This window comes from Anser anser (assembly GCF_964211835.1).
Source record: "Anser anser genome assembly, chromosome: 7".
NCBI lineage: Eukaryota > Metazoa > Chordata > Aves > Anseriformes > Anatidae > Anser > Anser anser.
The window spans coordinates 22,131,996-22,151,693 of record NC_139727.1 but is presented as its reverse complement, the minus strand read 5'-3'; the positions used below and the strand labels follow the sequence as shown (position 1 = coordinate 22,151,693).

The window sequence follows — 19,698 nt, the reverse complement described above, 5'->3', positions numbered from 1 at the left end:
TGTACCCTTAGTGACATCATTACCAACTGCTGCTGCTATCATTTTATGCCATATATCAATAACCCAGGCATGTAACAGGTAACGCTATTGTACTTTTTTCCCTTGTGTGTGTGAATGTAATAAACTGTATAAGAGTCACTGATTATGTTTAACTTTTTTCTCTTGAAAAACACTATTTGAGAACCAAACATTATATGCTTCATATTATGATTAGTATTATGCTACTTTATAGAAGCAGAGACAAAGTAACAGAGGCAATATTATTTTATTAGTTATTACTAGACTTCCCAAAGTGTGCCACTTATATCACACCAATAAGTTGTTTTCTTGCTCTGAAAAATCTTACTATCTCTTTACAGCATGTCACAAGAGGCAGGAACATAAAAAGCTTTTTTTTTTTTTTAACAAGCAAACAAAAAATCAGGGAGAAGTCTTAGAAGTGTATGAACTTGTGGTTTACATAGCTCCAGCACGTTTCCCCAACATCACCTTTGTAACTCAGTAGCATGACTTTTTAAAGAGCATACTAAAAAGCATTGCTGTAGTACAATGAACACAGAAGTGCTTGATCCTTAAATCAAGTTATTAGTTATTTACAAGTGGGTAAAATGTATGTAATCTATTTCTGTCCTGTTACCTTCTTCCAGGACTAAAGAGACGGATCCCTTCTTGGTTGTGTTAAAGCCACAAAGCAACAAATGAAAAGGCTCTTTCAAGAGTCATGCAGGAATAATTACATCCAGTCTGGTGCCTTTGCCTTCAAAGGGGACAGAGAACAGTTGCTAGAGCTCTTTGTGAAAACTAACAGCGTAATATTTTCTACTGCTTTGTGCACAGCTACATTCTATGCACCATTATGTCCAAGCAGAATGAAGATGTGGTGATAAAGGCACCTTTCCTGTTAGGGCTATTTGTGACAGCATGATGCCCAGTGTGTAAATGAAGATAGAGCTTATATGTGGCATATATGGTTAGCCCCTTGGAACTTAGATTTTTTTTTTCTGGATTTACTTTATGTTTAGTTACCTAGGGAATTTTAGATGTTGAAGCATGTGCCTCGGGATGAATAGGCAGCAGCTGACTGGGAATTTTCAGGCTCTGCATTTTGTGCTTAGATGTTTGGGTGGAGTTTAGTGGGTTTTAATGTCTAAACCCTTTAGTTTATCCAGCCCAAAGTCCATTAGCAATAAATGGTACTTGACTCCAAGCTTGACACTTCCCTTCTTCACTAGAGGAAGATACATTCCTGTTTGTGTCAGTATGGGTTATTGTAAAATTGGATCTGCTTGCTTTGCATACTTACTTGTAACTGTGGGTACAAATGGCCGCAAGAATCACAGTTTAAGAAAGAGTCAGATACTTCTTGCCATTGCAGGAAGAACTGGCACTTGATGAACAATGCAAATATGGTATGTCAGAGACCTGCTATAAGAGCTATGCAAGTTTTCTATCAAAAAGTTTTCACTTAGAACTAGCGCCAAAGACATGCTCATGGTATTAAAAAACCTTAGGGTAATTGTGTTTCCATTTCACAGAGTGGTGCTTGAAAAGCTGTACATTTAAGACTATAAATCAGCTAATCTTCTATGTTCACGTTTAGCAGGGTATTCTTACTATAGCTTGATATGCACATTAATTAAATGTTGAAATTACAAAAAAGAGCAGGAAGCAGGCAGAATTACTTGAGTAACTGGGTGAAATGGACCCTAAATATAAAAACACCATAAAATTTAATCAGTACTTAAGCTCTCAAATAATACAATACAGTTTTGGTATAAATAAAATTGATTAGGAGAAATTAATATATTTTTACTACTCAGCATTGCATGGTTATATCAGCTCTGGTTTCAGTTACAGTAGCAAACTTCAAACTGTGGTTGAGATAAAGATGAGTCCTCTTGTTCTGTGTTTCTAATGGGATCAATGTCCAGTCTAGAAATGACACTGAGTACAAAGAAATCAAGAGAAACTACTTCTCATACTGCAACAAGTAACAACAAAAAATACAATAGAAAAGAAAGCAGAAGCCCATGTGAAAGGAGCAACCGTCTTGCCAGATAACTGAAGAAGATGCAGAAGGAAATCACGCAAGAACTCTTACTGAGATATATAGGTTCTGCCCAGAATTAGAAGGGTGGCTGTGTCAGAACAGCTTCTTCCTTACGACTCTGCATGCAAGAATTCAATGTCCAAACCTGAAGCTTTGCCGCCGATTTCTGTGTCCCAGCTCATGGCAAGGGATAACCTGCCATCTCTGCCAGTTGCAGATATGAATTCATCTTTGTTGATAGCTCTTGCTACCCCACAGTGTAAGAGTTTGATCTTGTCTTCAGATGCTTTGTCCAAAGTCCATATTGCTTGTCAGACCACAGCATGGGAAGCTCACTTAATTGTTTACCAGTCATCTAATTGGAGAGCTTCCAGCTAAGGGAAGCTTTCTGCATAACTGTGCATTAGATAGCTTCAATTCCACGCAATCCCATTGACTACAATAAGTAATGACTACTTAGCGTAACATAATTCAGGTTAGAAGTGACTTCAGTTGGTCACCTAGTCCAGTCTTCTGCTAAGGTTAGTTTAACAACACAGGACAGAATACAGTTCCATATTTCTTTACTATTAGCCTACAGCACCTTGAATTAACATGTTGGTATCCTTTTATACACTTGCCTTCTAATTTATTTATATATTTTTTTATTTCATTTTGTTCCTCAGCATGGGTTTCTTGGGTATAACTACTTCTTGGTTTCTCAGCAGTCACCGGGCCAATTTGTGGACAAAGACTGAAAATACCACACATCTTAAAAAGCATGACCCTCGCTTCAGTAGAGCAATTAGACAAAATAGACAATACTACTTATTTACATGTAGCTTGGCTTTAAGATTTGTGTTTCCACCTGACCTGGATTCCACTTGTGCTATTTTTACTGACCTTCTATTGATTTGTCAGAGCTTCAGCTCCATCTTTGTTGCTGATGCCAGCAAGTGGGACGGGTGTCTGATATCTGGTTTTATTTTAACAGGAAACAGAAAACCTCCATGTGTATGCTTATTTCTTCGGGAGTGTATGCACTCTGAAAATACAAGGCTCCCACAAACAGTTTTTCATGATCATTCAGACTTTCTGAATGAGACACCCTGCAGTTAAAGTACCAAGGAGCTAATTAGTATTTTGCTGCTGAAGCAGAATTGAGATCTTGCTACTGAGGTCTGGAACAGCTCCAGTAATCCAGCCACTTCTTATCATCATGGCATGCACTTTTAGCGTTGTGGAGCTCTGTGACTGGCAGCAGCAGGAATTGCAAAATCAACCAGATTTGTTTCCACATAGATCTGCAACTGTTTTTCATTTATTTAAAAAAAGTGCTCTGCATCATGTCTGTGTGCTTCGGGGGTTTAATCCACAGAGTAATGTTTTCATTTGCCACTATTCCTCTATAAGTAACTTTCTTCTTTATGTAACAGGATTGTTGTTCTGTGTCCCTACTTGGTATTGCCAAGTGGCTATTCCCAGGCCTGTATGATGAGAAATTCCAGGCATCCAGTTTGATGTGAACTAGATCTGTTGATACATTACTGTTACCTAACAAGCTGTCAGAGTTAGTAAAGCACAAAAATGTATATATTTACATATCTCTGTTCCACTGGTGTGTCATCAGTGCAGAAAAATCTTACTAATACTGAAAAATGAAGCCTTCACTAATGCGGCTTTTGGCAGCCCGTAGAACTGATATTGGAAGCCTGAGATTCTATCTCGGCCGTGGTGGAGATGTGAGCTTAGCTAATGAACCCCACGTCAGTCTATGTGCAGCTGCAGCTTAGTTACTGAGCTGGTAGAGCAGCCAGTTACACATCAGCCCAGTCTTCTCAACGTCTGTACCGCCTCAGTGATGTGAACAGCTTGGGCACCACAGGAGCTACTGTATACGTTTATGAACTTCCTTCGCCTGTCCTTCCAAAAATCAGGCAGCAGTGGGCTCCTGTTTGCATCCCAGCTGCAGCATCATCAGTTGCTTTTTATACTCACAGGTACTGTTGGTGTGTGGTGTCAATGCAACCCTCTGAAATGTTTTCTGCTAGCTAAATGGAATTATGTCTGCAGTTCAACATCAGTGAGCCCTTGGAGATTTCAGTCTGCATGGTGGATAAAGGTAAATGATCATATTCTTCCATGGATGCAGTTACTGAATTATGCTGGCAGCTCAGAATCAGCGACTTCACTTCTTTTTTGAAGTTGCTGTTTAGGAAACCATAGATAACGGGGTTGACACAGGTGGAAGCCATGGCTACCAGGTGGCACAATGAGAAGATCAGATTGTGGTGGCAAGGTGAAATGATTTTGTAATTCCAGTCCACAATGGTGTTGAAAACATGCAGTGGTAACCAGCAAACAGCAAAAGCAGCAACCATGGATGCTAACAAAATATTTATCCTTCTCAGCTGAACTGCTCGGTTGCTGTATTCGCTCTTCTCAAACATGTCTTTTCTTTTCTGTAGGCGTAAGTAGATACGCAGGTAGCAAAGTATAATGAAGAACAGTGGGATGCAGTACTGCAAGAGCAGTAAGGTGGTGGTGTAGATAAGTCTGTGTTGCTCGGAAGGCCATGAGTCAATGCATATGGCCTTGTCACTGGAAAAATTCATGATGTGTGAAAGCTGCTGGTACAAGTCATTAGACAAGACGGACGTGGTCAAAAAGGGCAAGGACATGAGACATGCTAAAGTCCAAATGACTCCAATTCCTAGGTAGGCTTGGGAGATACTTGGCCTCCAGCCAGTTGGGTTTATGATGAGCTGGTGCCTTTCCAGAGCAATAAGAACAAGGGATAGTATTGACACTGTCACAGATGTGCACTGAGTGAAAGAGGTCATTTTACACATGACCTCCCCAAATATCCAGTAGTCCATCATGGTGTAAACAATGGTGGAAGGCAGGCAGACAAGACACATAAACAAGTCTGAAATTATTAAGTTGGAAATTAGGATGTTGGTGACGTTGGTCTTTTCCTTCTGCCTGGCTATGACAGCAATCAGGCAGATGTTTCCCACAATGCCTAGGACTGTCTCCAAGCTATAAGAGGTGGCCAGAAAAACAGTGAGGTCAGTGACATTCCTGCACTGATTAGAAAGGTGTGAGGGGAAGCTTCGGTTTGAGCTCAAGTTCTTACTGTTCAGGAAAGGAAAACCATCATGAACAGACCTTGTCTTATTCATCCTGGACCCCAAAATGTTTATCCAAAAAGGCGATAATCAAATATAGTCTGGGTCTTCTAAAAAGGTTTTATCTTCTAAAAAGGTTGTATCTGTTTGGCTGCAGAAGGTTTGGATATGCCTGCAAAGGAAAGGAAAAAGATTACTTAGTTATGCCACAAAAGACTAGTCAAAAGGGTAGTGGAGGGCAGTGGGACAGAGAAGCAAACACCAATGACTCTGTGTCTTCAGCTCCCTTTCATATGGCTTATCAGATCATGACATGGAACAATTTGCTAGAGTGTGGTCTAGTGGAAATCTGTAGAAATAGATTAACTGTGTTTACTGGTTATGAGGTTACCCTAGGGATTTAAGAATATTTTCACTTCATCACTTAACTCAGTGCAGTATCTTAAACATGACAAATGCAGTAGAAAGTTGGATCAAAACACACCTGAGAATAAAAATCATGTGTGATTCTGGATTTGCAAAGTTCTGATCCCAAAGTGAGTGGAAGGCCCTGTGTTGGGGCTGCATTTTCCTTCAGTCAAGCTAAACATCAATGCAAAAACTAAGGCATATTAACTGCATAAAACTAACACTATCATATCTTAATGTGAGTTAATTTGTGCACTGAAATCATAATTGTAGCCAGAAACCACATTTGCTTGAGACAGGATCACCATGCAAAAATTCAGGCTCATATCCTCAGGAGGGATAACATGGGACAATTTTGAAAGAGTCTGAAGGAATTCGAAATTCATTATTTTCCAGCTTCTGTGCGGCTGCAATAGGTCATGGGAACTGCAGTCCAAATTCCCTGCTTCCCCTTTCTAGATGAACCCCAGTGCCCACAGGGCACTGATACGTTCTTCTGGGTGGCCAATGTGGCCATTGTAGGGCTTATCAGGGATATATTCCAATCTCCTGATTTTGGCTTTAAGAATGGGTGGTTTTGACAACTTCTCTTAATTTCTTGCAATAAGTTTCCTTCCTCAGTAGAACTTTTCTCTTTTTAACTGGGAGAGCTCAAGTGTTGTAGCAGCATGTGCTATCTACTGGATGCTGTTTCTGCATAGGCATTTGGGACTGCTGCTTAGCCGTGGCTGCAATCCCTGAGCTGGGATTTTCAACGGGCTCAGGGAACCGACCCCACAGAGTTAATTGGGGTTGTATGTGTTTGGAAATCTCCACCACAGGAGTGCCTGGGCTCTACCAGAAGGCTTCTGGGAGGCTGCCGTGATCACCTGGCACCACCCGTCCTTCCCAGTTCCCTTTCCCACTCTGCATGGAGGATAATATCCTCTTTCCTCTTTGTTACTAGCTCCTTCCCTTCAGCCAGGCATTGGGATACATTGATGTAAGTGACTACTCCTTGCCATAGCTCTATAATCCTGACTTTGGAGTCCACATCTTCCTTGTCCAGGATTAGAAGAAAAAATCTGACCCTGCCCTTCTCAGGTCAGAGGCAGTTACATGCTGTACGAAGGCTTGTAATGTGAAAAGTAAATAAATACACAGGGAATGACACTATTTACCCATTGCACAAGCCTTTCCTCAGCAATAAACTGCTACTCAAACAAGTTTGTGAGGTTGTGATAAATTTCTCAGAGCTTCAGAAAAACAAGTGGTCAGAAAATTAATACATAAATAAAATGGTATAGAGAGCTTATCACTGTTTGAGTAGCATTAACTGCTGAGCAACTGCATGCATAAAGGTAACTAACACTCTAGAAAAAAGTGTCCACCCACCATGCTAACCTCTTTTGTTTGCCTTGGTTTTCTCTTTCTGAAGCATTGCATCTCCAGAACTGATAACAAAGGCATAGTGTACAGTAAATATAAAGGTGTTTTGTGATGTTGTTCTGTTTGATCAGCAAAAATTAGTAGAGGCAATTCCCTTTTTTTTTTTAAACTTGCTGATTTATCTGTCTTTGTCATCTATCTTTATCTGTATGTCAGAGATGGTTGACAGAGTAAGATATTCTAACCTTTTTTTCCTCTTGCTCTTTTCTCAGCAGTTTAAATCTTAATTAAAGAGGATGACAGAAATTTTCCAAATTGTGGGTATAGGTGTGACTCTTCCTATCCACTTTCTTTTGTGCTGTTACTCAAGCCCTGCGAACAGGTTGATTAATTTTCTGAAACTAAAAGCAGCAGTGGTGATGTGTAGATTGCTTAGTTGCATATGCGGAGGGTTAGTGAGAGTCTGTCTCAGCATGAAGATGGTGATCAAATGAAAAACCAGCAACCAGCCCCCTAGTTTTTAGTGACTGCTGGCCAGTGGAGATGCTGCATACGGAATAGAGCAGAGGGATCAGCAGCCTGCAATATGATTTGGTACCAGTTGAAGGAGCTCAGTCTTGGCATTTGGACAGGACAAACAGACTCTGCTGTAAGTGAACACATGGGCTTTTTACTACAGTCCCAGCCCAGTATCCTTAGCTACAGTATCCCAGACAACAAATACATGGTTCTCATATTGCTTGAAAAATGTGTGCTGTTATTACAAACATCTGTGCCCCACAGAGTAAGCCCTCTCAAGGGTGCCAGACAGCTTTGGACACACTGAGGGGTCAGTAAGGAGAACTAATAACATTTAAACAAGGAAATGAAGTATTGGAGCAACCTGGAAAGTGGAAGCTAGATCCCACAGCTTTAAGGGGCACGTTCCCAAGAGGAACGCCAAGGAGAATGTGGCTGTGCATTTGTTGCAGATGGCACTGCCATGTCTCTGAAGGCTCTGCAATGCATTTTGTTGGCTTAGGAATTCCCTCTTTAATACTTTGCATTCTGTGGTGTCTCTCACAAAGTGACTGGCAAACATTTCCTGGTCATGTATCCTCATGGTACTGCCCACAGGTATATAAGGAATTACCCTCTTATCACAGACCAGGGGAGTGAGACAGGGAGGTGCAATGTGAGTGTCTCAAGGAAATCTTTGGTACACTATGCAGGGCTTAAAACTCCCTGTCAAACCTCGCGTGTTTGGAAAAGTCAGAGCCTAGCTCACTTACATGCAGAGCTCTCTATATCTCTTATTCTGGCAATCATGTAAAAAAACATTTATAGAAAAACAGGAAAAATAAGTATTGTGGTAATGTAATACTTATGTGTCCTGTTACAGTATCCTTAAATGACAGATTCTTGGGGCCAGTTGCTGCAAAATTGCTTGTCATCTCAAAATGTTTGATTGCCATTTGGTTTGGTCTAAATTAAGAGCTAGTAATAATCAATATGGACTTACTCTGTTTAGACAGTTCAGTCAAATGTTAGCTAATAAACTAAATCACCAATGCACATAGAAAAGAGTGTTAGCTCCCCTTGCTGTATTGAATGCTTGTCAATTACCCACTAAAATACAGCAAAAAATTAAAGACAAATACAACATTTTTTCTCCAGAAACTAAGCAATACTGAATTGGCTTGTAGGAGTAACAAACTTCCTAAATCACTTTGGAGAGGGAGTTGGGGGAAGAGTTGGCTTTTTTCTTTGTTTGTTTTTAAAGAGGGAAGGTTATAAATATGAATGAATATATACATGCAGAACTTTTGAACTTCAGGAAAGAGGTCAGTTATAAGAGCTAACATGCTTCAAAAGCAAGGTTTTCTAATTGATGCAGCAAGAGGGGCATCTCTGAAAGGTAGGCATCACAAAAGTTTGCAGCAACTTTACTGTATACAGAAAAAGAAAAATGACTTTCCAATTTAATCTTATTCTAAGTTAGATTCTCCATTTTTGTCTTTAACAGACATTCATTATCCTGTTTGAAGCAAGGAAATAAAGCGGCCAAGGTGTGAAGAATTTGCCTTGCTAAACAGCACAGCCCTCTAAAGTAACAAATATAACTCAGGCTATATAAAAAAAAAAAAAAAAAAAAAAAAAAACCTGTAATTAGTCAGTTTGAACGTTTTCTCATAAAGGGATATCCTATATGTCCCAAAACAAAATCTCCAAAAGAAAGGGAGTTCTGCAGAAATGGCTCAGGGAAGAAAATGAACTCCCCAGTGGGTTTTAAAGAGAGATTGCTAGACAGTAAGTGATCCCAGTCAGTTAATACATGACTGCCCTTTAGAGAGACCCGTGGACTTGAAGACATGCCATTTAAATCTCTATGAAGACTTCTTCTGGAGGCAGGATAAAGCATGGCACTACTGCTAATAATATGTTCTGTTGCTAACTGGGAATGGGTAGATCCTTCTTGCGAAGCTAATCAGCATCAGCCCCTCCCTGCAATCAAACGCCAGTTTCTATATAGCTGTGATGGACAGAGTGGATCGATTTCTACATTAGATATAGGTAGAAGGAAAAAAAATATGCTTGCAGTGTTTGTCATTATTATTTGGTACTCAGAAGGAATTAATTGTCAAGTTCAGAACTTAATCAGTAGCTCAAGCACTGTTTGCTGCTTTCAATCCATAGGTCTTCATGAGAGAAGTGATTCTTACAGCCAAGTGGTTGTATTACTTATTTAAAAAGTTATGCAAATTAACTTGAATAAAGTAGCTATGAGCTGTCTCTTATAAAGTAGAAACAAATGTGCAGTGGAAAGGTTTACCAGAACTCTGAAATCCATATTGCAGATATTAATGGAGATGGTGGTAACTAACAGCGGTACCCCATTTTTGTCTGCAGTTATGTTATCTCAGTAAAACGGAACTGCCCTGTTTAACCTTATATCTTGGAGAGGGGTTAAAAATCAGGTGGATATCGTTATAGGCTCACAGGAAAGCAACACTTAACTAGAAGAGGGAACCTGTCACTGAGTATGCACAGACATGTCACAGCAAAGTGAAGTCTGTAAGGGATTTGATATAATGAGATTTAGTGGTGAACATTTTATTAATCTTCATCTTCGTTAAATTCTGTTCCAAAAGTATTGGGATTAATGATAACCAGAAAGTCTTTGTGGCACACTGCAAGGTGGCAGGGAGCACAACCAAGCCTCAAAAATCTCCCAAGAAGTTGCCATCTCCTTCTTTGACCTTGAAAGTTTGCAGAAGTCCCGGTGTGCAGGGGTTGGACCTTTCATGATAAGTAAGACTGGATCAATCTGTCAGAAATAGTCACCTGCTTGGTGGCATATGGTGGTTGTGTATCCATACTCTCTGAACTCAAACCTGCAGAATGATGCCAGGGTAACTTTAAAAAAGTTGTGGTAGGTTAGGTAGGAACTCTAAAACCAGTAAGACATGCCACAAAACAATGGGAAAGGAACATTTCATGGAGCTGAGAGATGTCCATTCAAATGCTTTTTTCTGAATGGGATGGAGGAGGGAGAACTCAGAGGATCACCAGCTCCAATGGGTTAAATACCAGGTTTGGTATCACCATATCCTGTACCAAGCTCAAGTCCTTTTGTTTATTTAAATAAAAAAAAGGAAAAAGCTCATAAATTGATTGAAATTTTATTTCCAATTAAACAAAAGTAACATTCATACCAAAATAACTTTTTTTTTTTTAATTGCATCTGAAAAATGTCTTCTTTCCTTTCAAATTATACTTTTAATGTTTTGGTTCAGGCACTGACTGATAAAAACAATTGTTTGCACAACCTTAATCAAAGCTGAATGATAAAGTTAAGTATTTATTAAGGCCTCCCTCACTTTTATAAACCTTGCTAAATTGTTACCATTAATAATGATATTAATGTTTATTGCGGTGGTGTTGAAAAAACTAATTGAGAATAGGTCATTTTGTGCTTGGTGCTATACAGGTCTAGTGGAGGAGACAACTCTCTTGACAACAGAGGTGGACAAGAGTTAGGGAAAGAGCTTAAAAGTATGCAAACAGAGCAAAGTATTTATTACTGTTTTTCCTTGCCTTGTGACTGAATTCAGAGCGCATTGATCCCAGTGGACTTTGGATCAAGTTCACTTCATATTTCTGCTCTTGTTTCTGTATGGGTTTAAAACCATCAAGAAATCCACAACTTTTTGTGGAACTGGACTACATAAGAATCTTTTGCTTTTAGGAATTCAGTCTGGGCAAAGCCTCTGAATCAACAGCTTCTGATGAATTTAAACTTTACATCTCTGTCAGTTCCAAGGGCTCAATTTTAAAATGCAAATGCTAATTGAATGCTTTTCATTCTTTCATGTTTACCCTAATAGTTAAATGAATGAACAATCATATCAAAACTGGTTTTAATTCATATTCTCACATTCTTCTAAAACTTGTTTATTTAAATCGTATTAATGTAATAACTCAGCAACTCTACTGTAAAAATTTCTGATATATAGTTCATGCCTCACATCCTAGGTTAAAGTTTCAGGTGAATCCTTAGTTAACTAACTGATTTCTCACCAGAAAATGTTATCTAAGGCAGAGCAAGATCTGAGCACAAAGGGAATTAATAATGATGGCATCATCTGTCAGCCACTCACGTGAAAGTTGAATAATTTTTTGACAATCAAAAGTGATAAAGAGATAAAGAGATCTGAGCTCTTACAATGCTGAAATAAATACTTTAGGAAATTCTTACCTCTCACTGATGGAGAAAATGACTGCTGCTGCCCATTTCTGCCTTGGAAGAAGAGAGGACTGTTGTAGCAGCAAAGCAAGATCTTCTGTGTTTTAGCAATCCAGAGGAGACGCTCTCCCCGCTGTTTCTGTAGGTAAATTGGATGGTAGTTCTCTCCCTCCCCCCCCTTCCCTCTGTTCAGTTTAGCCAATTATTCCTGCTTCGTGGTGTTGGTCTGACTTAAAAGTTCGGGCTCCCTCTGCTGTTCCGTAAATGTAGAAATTCTACAGATGACATGCAGCTCCAGGAAAGAGCTATGAAACGATTTGAAGCACTATGTGCACCCATGCTGCACGCAAGCATGTACATGAGTGGAAGGAGAGGGGCGAAGTACAGGAATGAGTCCTCACTCTGTTCTCCTTCCTGAGGTGAGATTTCTGTAGGTTTCAAAGACAGTTTTTCCTCATACATTTAGAAAAAAGTTGACAGTATCATTTTTTTTCCCTCTCTCCACCCCAGTCTCCCTACCCCTAGTCCACCAAAGAGCAGAATTGGAATTTTATTTTAGAAGGATCCAGGCTTCAAGTCCTTAAATATCCAGCTTGTGGAAGGGGAAGATGTGCACTATTACCCATGCAAAGAACTCAGAAATCTGAGAGCACTGAGAAATTTGGAAATGGAGGAAAAGAAGGATTTGCCAAGTGCTAGCTTTCATCTTTTTTGTTTGTTTGTTTGTTTGTTTGTTTTGTTTCCCCCCTTTCTCATGAAAATCCAAGTCAGAAATCAGAGTTGCAAATTTTTATCTTGCATTGAGAAAATACACAAACAGAATATTTTCAAGGGCTATACCAGAATAACCTAATTTTTGTCTTTACTTAAAGTGTGTTTTAAGCTATGGTCAGCTACTAACCTAGTCTAAGGTAGGTCTATTCTACCTACTGCTGTTCTGGGGCCCTTCTAAAGATGTGGTAAGTAGTTGTAGTAAATCCGTATTTTCATTTGTAGGCGTGTAGTATGTCAACAGAAATAAAACATTTCAATATCAAAAATAACTACAAGCTCTTATCAACTAAACTAACAGTGAAAATAGTCATTTATTTGTACCGTATTCTTTCTTTCATTTTTTCTGGTACCAGCTATTAGAGGAGATGTACCCATCTATTAAGCTCTTAGCTGACATCTTTCTTCATTAAAGAAATAAAGCAGAAACAGAAATGTTTAAAATATTTCTAGCATAATGTGGCATTTCTTGTATCTTATGATGCTGAGAGGCTTAAAACTGGAATCTGTATGATGAGTGGTATAAACTAGGGGGTGGTCCTTAGTGCTCCTTTCTTCAGTGCATGCCCAGGTTGCTTATTTTGTGTTACTTATTCTTCCCAGCCTCTTTTTCAGGAGCTTTATTTACCACTTAGCTTTAAACAGCATTTCCCTTTTACCCAGACCCCTCAGGAGGAGATGACCTTTCTGATCTTCCTAGGGAAGGGGACATGAAGCCTGTGCTTCCAGCTGAGAAGGCAGCAGCCCATGCAGATCCTCAGCCTCTTGCCAGCTCCTTAGGAAGTAGAGGCTTCCTATCTTACTGGAGCCAGAAAAGCAGAAATGATTTATTTAGCTGGCCTGTTTACTTCTGTTCCTTCCTTAATTTATTTATCGTATGTTTATTTGTTCTGCTGTTCAAAGCATTAAAGAAAGGGGAGGGAAACCACTAGGAAACAGACAGTACTTTTCCTGGGGAATATTTTGATTTATGGCGCTGTTCTTCCTCTCCCCTTCAGCTTGTGAAAGTGGTCTGCCAGTAGTATCTCCACACCTCCTGAACAGTTAAAGACACACTGTGTCACATTTATCCTCTCAGTTCAGACCTTTGGGCAGAGCCTCCAACCAGCAAATTAACATCTGCTCTCTTCTTACAAGCAATGAAGAACAGCTGCAGCGCTCTTCCTGAAAGGCTGCTCAGGCCTATGCAGCCCAGGGATCAGGAAATGACCTCACTATGGATATTTTTCTACGGCATCAGGGTCTTTCTTAACAGATTTTGGGGATGAACTGATGTATCAAGGTTCTGGCCATTTTTGGTGAGGTGAATGGGGCTGCACTAGAGTCCTATCTGGCACTGTATGATGGGGACCACTGAGCTGTTATTTGTGGAGAGTGTCTGCGCCTGCAGGATCCTGGCCTGCTAAGGCTTTTGGCAAATGCACAAGCAGCACTTGTAAGAGGGTGCCCAAGCATGGAAATTCCTTTTTATCCAGGATACTTGCTGCTGCAAAGCAGCACGGGAGGGTGGTAGGTCCAGCTACTGCAAGCCACGGGCTGGTCAGAGTGGCTGTTTCTGTTCCTGTCAGTTGGTTTACATTGACTCTAGCAACCAATGGACCAAACTCTGTTTACAGTTGATAGGAAATGGAGTAAAACTATGGCTGGCATAGCGTAGGCCTGTCCTCCTACCCACAGAGTGATAAGAACACGTGGGCCCATTTGCTGTTCACAGCACGTGCTCCTGTTATGGGAAGGCACTTGGGAACCAAATTCTTTTCTCTACAGGTGTTTTATTTTTATTTATTTTATTTTATTTTATTTTATTTTATTTTATTTTATTTTATTTTATTTTATTTTATTTATTTTTATTTAAGACAGTTGGACTCCACAAAGACAACCTCTTTCAAGGGAGGTGCATGGGACGTAGTCCTCTTTGTGATGGCCAGATAACTCATTTCTGCAAGAGGTTATGGTGATAGCAAAGTCTCTACCAAGAAATATTCACTGGGTACAGTAAACTGTTTCCCTGGAGGAAAGGGGATTGACATAGCACTGGGACTATGACTGCACCTTGGATGTTTCGAGGGTCTCCTGCAACATTCTTGTGTCAGGCTTCCAGCCATATCAGCCTTCATGGATGGAGCCCTGAGGCTCTGCCTTTCTCTCTTCTGAGCCTGGAATTTCAGAGGCCAGTTCTCCTACAGTACGTTTAGGAAATCTAATTGTGGTCCATCGTCTGCAGTCCTGCTCTCTCTGGCACTGTTAAACAGGGAGCAAACAGTGTCCACAAAGAATAGGATGGGCTACTTGATGACAAAAGTATTATGGAAAAAAATGCACCATAGTCCATCAATATGCTAAGCTTAACAGGTCTACATTGCATCCTTGTAGGAAGTTTGAAGAAGTTTGGTTTTGGTTGCTTGGTTTTGTCAGAATCTCCCTCTCTCTCAGGAAGAACTGATATTTTAATCATTTTCATCCTTCTTCACTTTGTTCATACCCCTCCTTCAACAGTGGGAGCTAGTGAACCTGATTTCCCACAGACTGTTAGCACAGAAGAGACAATGGGCAACAAATCTGGGGCTAGGCTACGGCACTCCCTGGGGCTAGGCTAGGCACTCCTTTACTCCCAAAAAGGCACTGGGAGATACTGTCTGAAGGAGCTGCTAATCCCGAGGGCCACAGATTTAGGGAGCTACAATTGTACAATTGTATTTCTCATTTTACTTACTTTCTCAAATCACCTTAATGACTTTCTGGTAGTAGACGGAGCCATGGATGGATTTTCTTCTAAAAACTGGTAAGCTGTTTTCCTTAGTATGTACACTGCACTTAAAAATAGACCACAATGGTTATGAAAAATATGTTGGTGTTTCCATCAGCTGAAATATTTCTTTGTAATACACTTCAGCAAGATAGAAGAAAGGGCATGAAGAGAACACCCATGATGTCACCGTTAAATAAACTCACTCAGATTATTTATCTGGGCCTTTAAAGTTGTACAGTGCTCTTGTTATAATTGCTTTTTATATTGTATAAATATGTTTTATAGGATATTTTTATATAAACCTCTCTCATGGACTTTGTACCAGGCACAGTGTAGCGCCTAAAGTCTACTCTCTAAACATATTTTATAGTCTGGGTTTTCTATACAAACAGCTTTCACAGGGTTGTTTGTCACTGGACTTTGGTCCAAACACGATTATTGCAGGAAATTCAACACCAGTATGGAAGGCTACAGAGCTATTTATATGGCATTTCTTTGCAATAGGTTGGACTCCCAGGAATGAGCTTGCCATTTTTGTAATACACCAGTTATCTCCTGAAAAATATGTTCCCTTGTACATCTGCACTAATGGATTGACCTACAGAAGGCACCAGGTTGGGGGAGGCTTTCAAAGGGCTGTTTTCTGCTTTGTTTTATCCTGTTCTAGTGTACAAGTCCTTGGGAGAAATGTCAATGGGTGTAATAGCATAATGAATCCATTTGTCTGGCAGCTTTGTGTAATATCTGTTACTCTAATTGCTAGATGATTTCTAAATCAATAATTAGGTTTGCAACCATGTTTTTATAGACACCATGAATTCTTCTGTTTTCAACAAGACCACTCAGTAACTACTTGGAAGGAAAAGAAGTAGTATGGTATATGTGGAAATTTATTTAACTCTGGATCCCAGCAGGAATAAAGTCACAAAATTATGTATGGTAAAGCTTTGTTACAAATGTGTATATAATAAGACAAACCCCCTAGTGTCAGAAATGAGACAGACATGCCGTAATTAGAGTTGTAAAAGGCATGAGGTGAACCCATTCCTCCTGAAACCATGTTGCTTTGCTGATTTCCTCTAAATGAGAGATCCAGAACATATTCAACTTCCAGGGACACGCAGAAGAGGAGAAACACATCACATGGACTTAACCAACTCCATTGTAGACTTTGCAGCTTATGTCAGGGTTTGTCTTCTTCACTACTTTGATTGAACAGCTTTTCTTGTGGAACAGACCAACGCAGTTTGCCCTGTCATAATTCTTGGGGATTACAACTCTGTCATTTGAAAAAGGCAAAGACAAAAATCAGAAGTTAAGGTATGGACTGAGATATGGGTGCTTATTGAGCCATAGCCGATCTGGGGAAGATACATTATGGCTTGGTTTGGCTTGTAGACTCCATTAGTCTAAGCGCTAGGGATTATAGTAAGAGAAATACAGAGCCCTGATCATGTCTGGTCACAGATGAAATGATTTACTTGTGTCTTCAAGTTCAAATACATTTCTCACTGGTCATTCTGTTAGGGATTGGTATAAATTCTTGCATAGAGACCAAGTGGGGATTCATTCTGTCTTTCCCATTCAAGCTAAGGCTTTTTTGCTGTTATTGTTAAGAACAAACCATTTAAAGAGTGCTGAATCACCCTAGCATGAATACCTCCCAGATGAGGTACCTCCCCTTGTCTTACGGCTGAGAAAAGCCAGAAATATTCCCCACTACAGGTTCCTCAAGTTGTATCTTTCCTCATAGACCCTGTATGGGACTCTTTATCCTTCACCCCAAAAAGTTTTTTAGCCTTCTGGGGACATAATCGGTCCACCCTATTATACTCAGGAAGACATCTGTCCTTGATGTGCCACCTGCTATCCATGAGATGGGAACACACAAGAAGATTTAGAAACCAATTGATCAGAGCAGAGCATGTGTGTCCTGTTGTGCTAAGCAGGAAAGATGAGCTCGTAGCAGCACGGGGAAGGGTGTGGAGCAGCACTGGCCTGATTAAATGCTTGCAGGCAGGCACTGGTCTGGAGCACAGTTTCAGGAGTCCATATGTATTTGTGTTATGGGGCGTTTAGCTATCTATAAACAAGCTGCTGAACACGAGGAGAAAGAAAAATGAGGATAGAGGGAATCATACATCCAGTTGTCATACACCCATGACCTCAGTGTCAGAATCACAAGAAGGACCAGGTGATATCCCAAAAAAGTCTGTGTTGTTGGCAAATAATTCTGCTTGGTCATATTTAGAGCTAAATGAGAAACAGGAAGAGGAATTTTTCTGGAGTATGAAATTCCAGTGCATGCTGTCACTGAGGCTCTTTAAGTCTGAAAATTTCAACCAATTCCTGAATAAGTAAACCCAAAAAATAATTTAGGGTAACTTACAAGCTGCAGCAAATCATTGCATTCATCTTACACCTGCATTGGTAACAATCTTCAGTCTTCCACACCGCACCAAAAACATAAAGGTTTCTGTTTGAAAGGCACCCTACATGCACACAGCAGAAAATAATAGTCAGTAATTCAGTATGAACATGTATTAATAGACATAAACCACAGTCTCATGTTTGTGGACTGGCAATCAAATCACTGATTTCCATAGAGTCACATCAGGGAAGAATGTGACACAGTGCTCTACAGAAAGGATACCATGTCTTTGCTTCTGTAGTGTGAGATTGGAGTGTATGACATCATGATAAAGTGGTAGCAATCACATACTAGAGGAGCACTATTCTGCTAGTGAAATGCTTTAGCTGATGGCTATGGTAGGATCTCTCTGCCCTTTCTCATGCTCATCATACAAGTCTAGACTGTAATTTCTCCTTCCTCCCTCCCTCCACAACTTTTATTAGGTTTCAACTTGTTCTGCTAAACTGAATTTAAACACCAGTTGTATAGTTTTTGCTTTGATTTTAGTGCCAGGTACCACTCAAGTTAGTCAATGCTGCTTGAAAGTACATATTTTTTGCCATGCCGGCAAGAATTTCAGCTGTCCATCAGATAGTGTCTCTCTGTCCAGAGATGCGTCCAGATGGGTTGGTACATGAGTGTGTAGCTGTTCAGATCATTCTTCAACACAGAATGTGTTATACTATTCCAACATTTCTAACATAATTAGGCTTTCAATCTCTGCTTCAGGGTTGTCAGGTATTTTTGCCATTACCGTATTTGCTGGATGGTCTAAAGTAACAGCGAGCATCACACAGAGTCCCTGAGAAGAGAAGGATCAAGCAGAAGACCAGCAAGAATTTCTACAAAAGAAATGGGAAACTTTCTTTAAAACTAGGTAGTTTTGAAAAATAATTCCACTGTACATACACACACGCACACACAAACATATATAGAGAGAGAATATAAGCTGCTGACTTACCATACTTGCGTGGACTGCTCAAATCCTCAAATAAGGGGCAGCTGTCTATTTATATACAGTGAGGAAACAATGGTCAGTGCAAAGGGAGGTGATGTAAATGTGAGCACCCGGGGCGCCAGTGGACACTCTAACCTGTTCTTACCATCGATCAGAAGGTGTCACCTCAAAAAGCCTGCACTGATGTACGTCGGCATCTTGATCTCCACTGTGCCAGCGTAAATCTTAAGAAACTACAGCAGATACACTAATTTACTCCACATCCACACTGATGTCAGGGGAAGAATTTGACCCCCCAAAAGCTATGCCTTCAGAGCTGGCAGGCTATCAAGAAACAGTGGGGAAAGGGCACATGTAAAGCAAGGCAGCCGCACACTATTGTTCGCCTGACCTGCTGCAAGGAGATCACCCCGGGTACAGAACAGGTCATTCATACAGTGCAGTGGTGTGGAGACGTGGCTGCTGTTCTCAGACTGATTTATTATAATTTCAATTATTTCATATGTGACACATTATTTTGTCCATACTTAGTGAGCCGCAGGGCCTAGCTGTAGAGTGTTGTATCTCTCAGTTGCTGATGCAAAGCCAGGCCGAGGAGGCAGAGACAGATCACCGTGAACAGATAGCACCTTTTTGTCAGCAAAAGTGAGATGAGCTGTGTGTGCATTGCCTTGGTCCAGAACTGAATGTAACAGTCAGGACGCTGGTTACTCATGGATTCCTGACAACAACAATAGTGATGCTAAGGACTGGGGAAGGCAAAGGAAGCAAAAGTTCCAGTTTTCTTTTACCTTACGCATTCCCTGCCTCTGAAACACCTAGGATCTTACAGCGTTATTTCTGGAGATCATGAGGACATTTTACCACAGGTGTCCAGGGCTTTCACAATTAGACTGTTGCAATACACAGTATATGAGGCTGCATATCAAAATCAGCCAGGAAAACGTGCACAGATCCCAGACTGTCTTCAGCTGTGTCAGGGACTGTAGGAATCCACTGCTTTGCTGAGCCGAAGCACAGGCATAACAAGTTTTAAAAGTTATCAGAGGATTCCCAGCATAATGAATTGCAATAATTCTATTAGCACGGGTCTTTCAGCAAGCCTTTCCTTGATTAGACACCTTGGTTACTCATCAGCTTCCACT

At 40.3% G+C, this 19,698-nt stretch overlaps 1 protein-coding gene and 1 long non-coding RNA gene across 2 annotated transcripts; both read right to left on the bottom strand.

Annotated features, from left to right (window-relative positions):
• Positions 1-246: 246 nt before the first annotated feature.
• Positions 247-11,835, bottom strand: NPY4R2 (neuropeptide Y receptor Y4-2). The gene is made up of 2 exons (XM_083843913.1): positions 11,675-11,835; positions 247-5,332 (listed from the first exon to the last, which is right to left on the bottom strand). The coding sequence occupies exon 2, from the start codon at positions 5,212-5,214 to the stop codon at positions 4,081-4,083; it is 1,134 nt and encodes a 377-aa protein (XP_083700039.1). The 5' UTR covers positions 5,215-5,332; positions 11,675-11,835; the 3' UTR covers positions 247-4,080.
• A 4,105-nt stretch (positions 11,836-15,940) lies between these two features.
• LOC310902627 lies at positions 15,941-19,575 on the bottom strand. The gene is made up of 3 exons (XR_014586851.1): positions 18,350-19,575; positions 17,572-17,674; positions 15,941-16,461 (listed from the first exon to the last, which is right to left on the bottom strand). It is a non-coding gene; the product is annotated as an uncharacterized lncRNA (long non-coding RNA).
• Between the last annotated feature and the right edge of the window lie 123 nt (positions 19,576-19,698).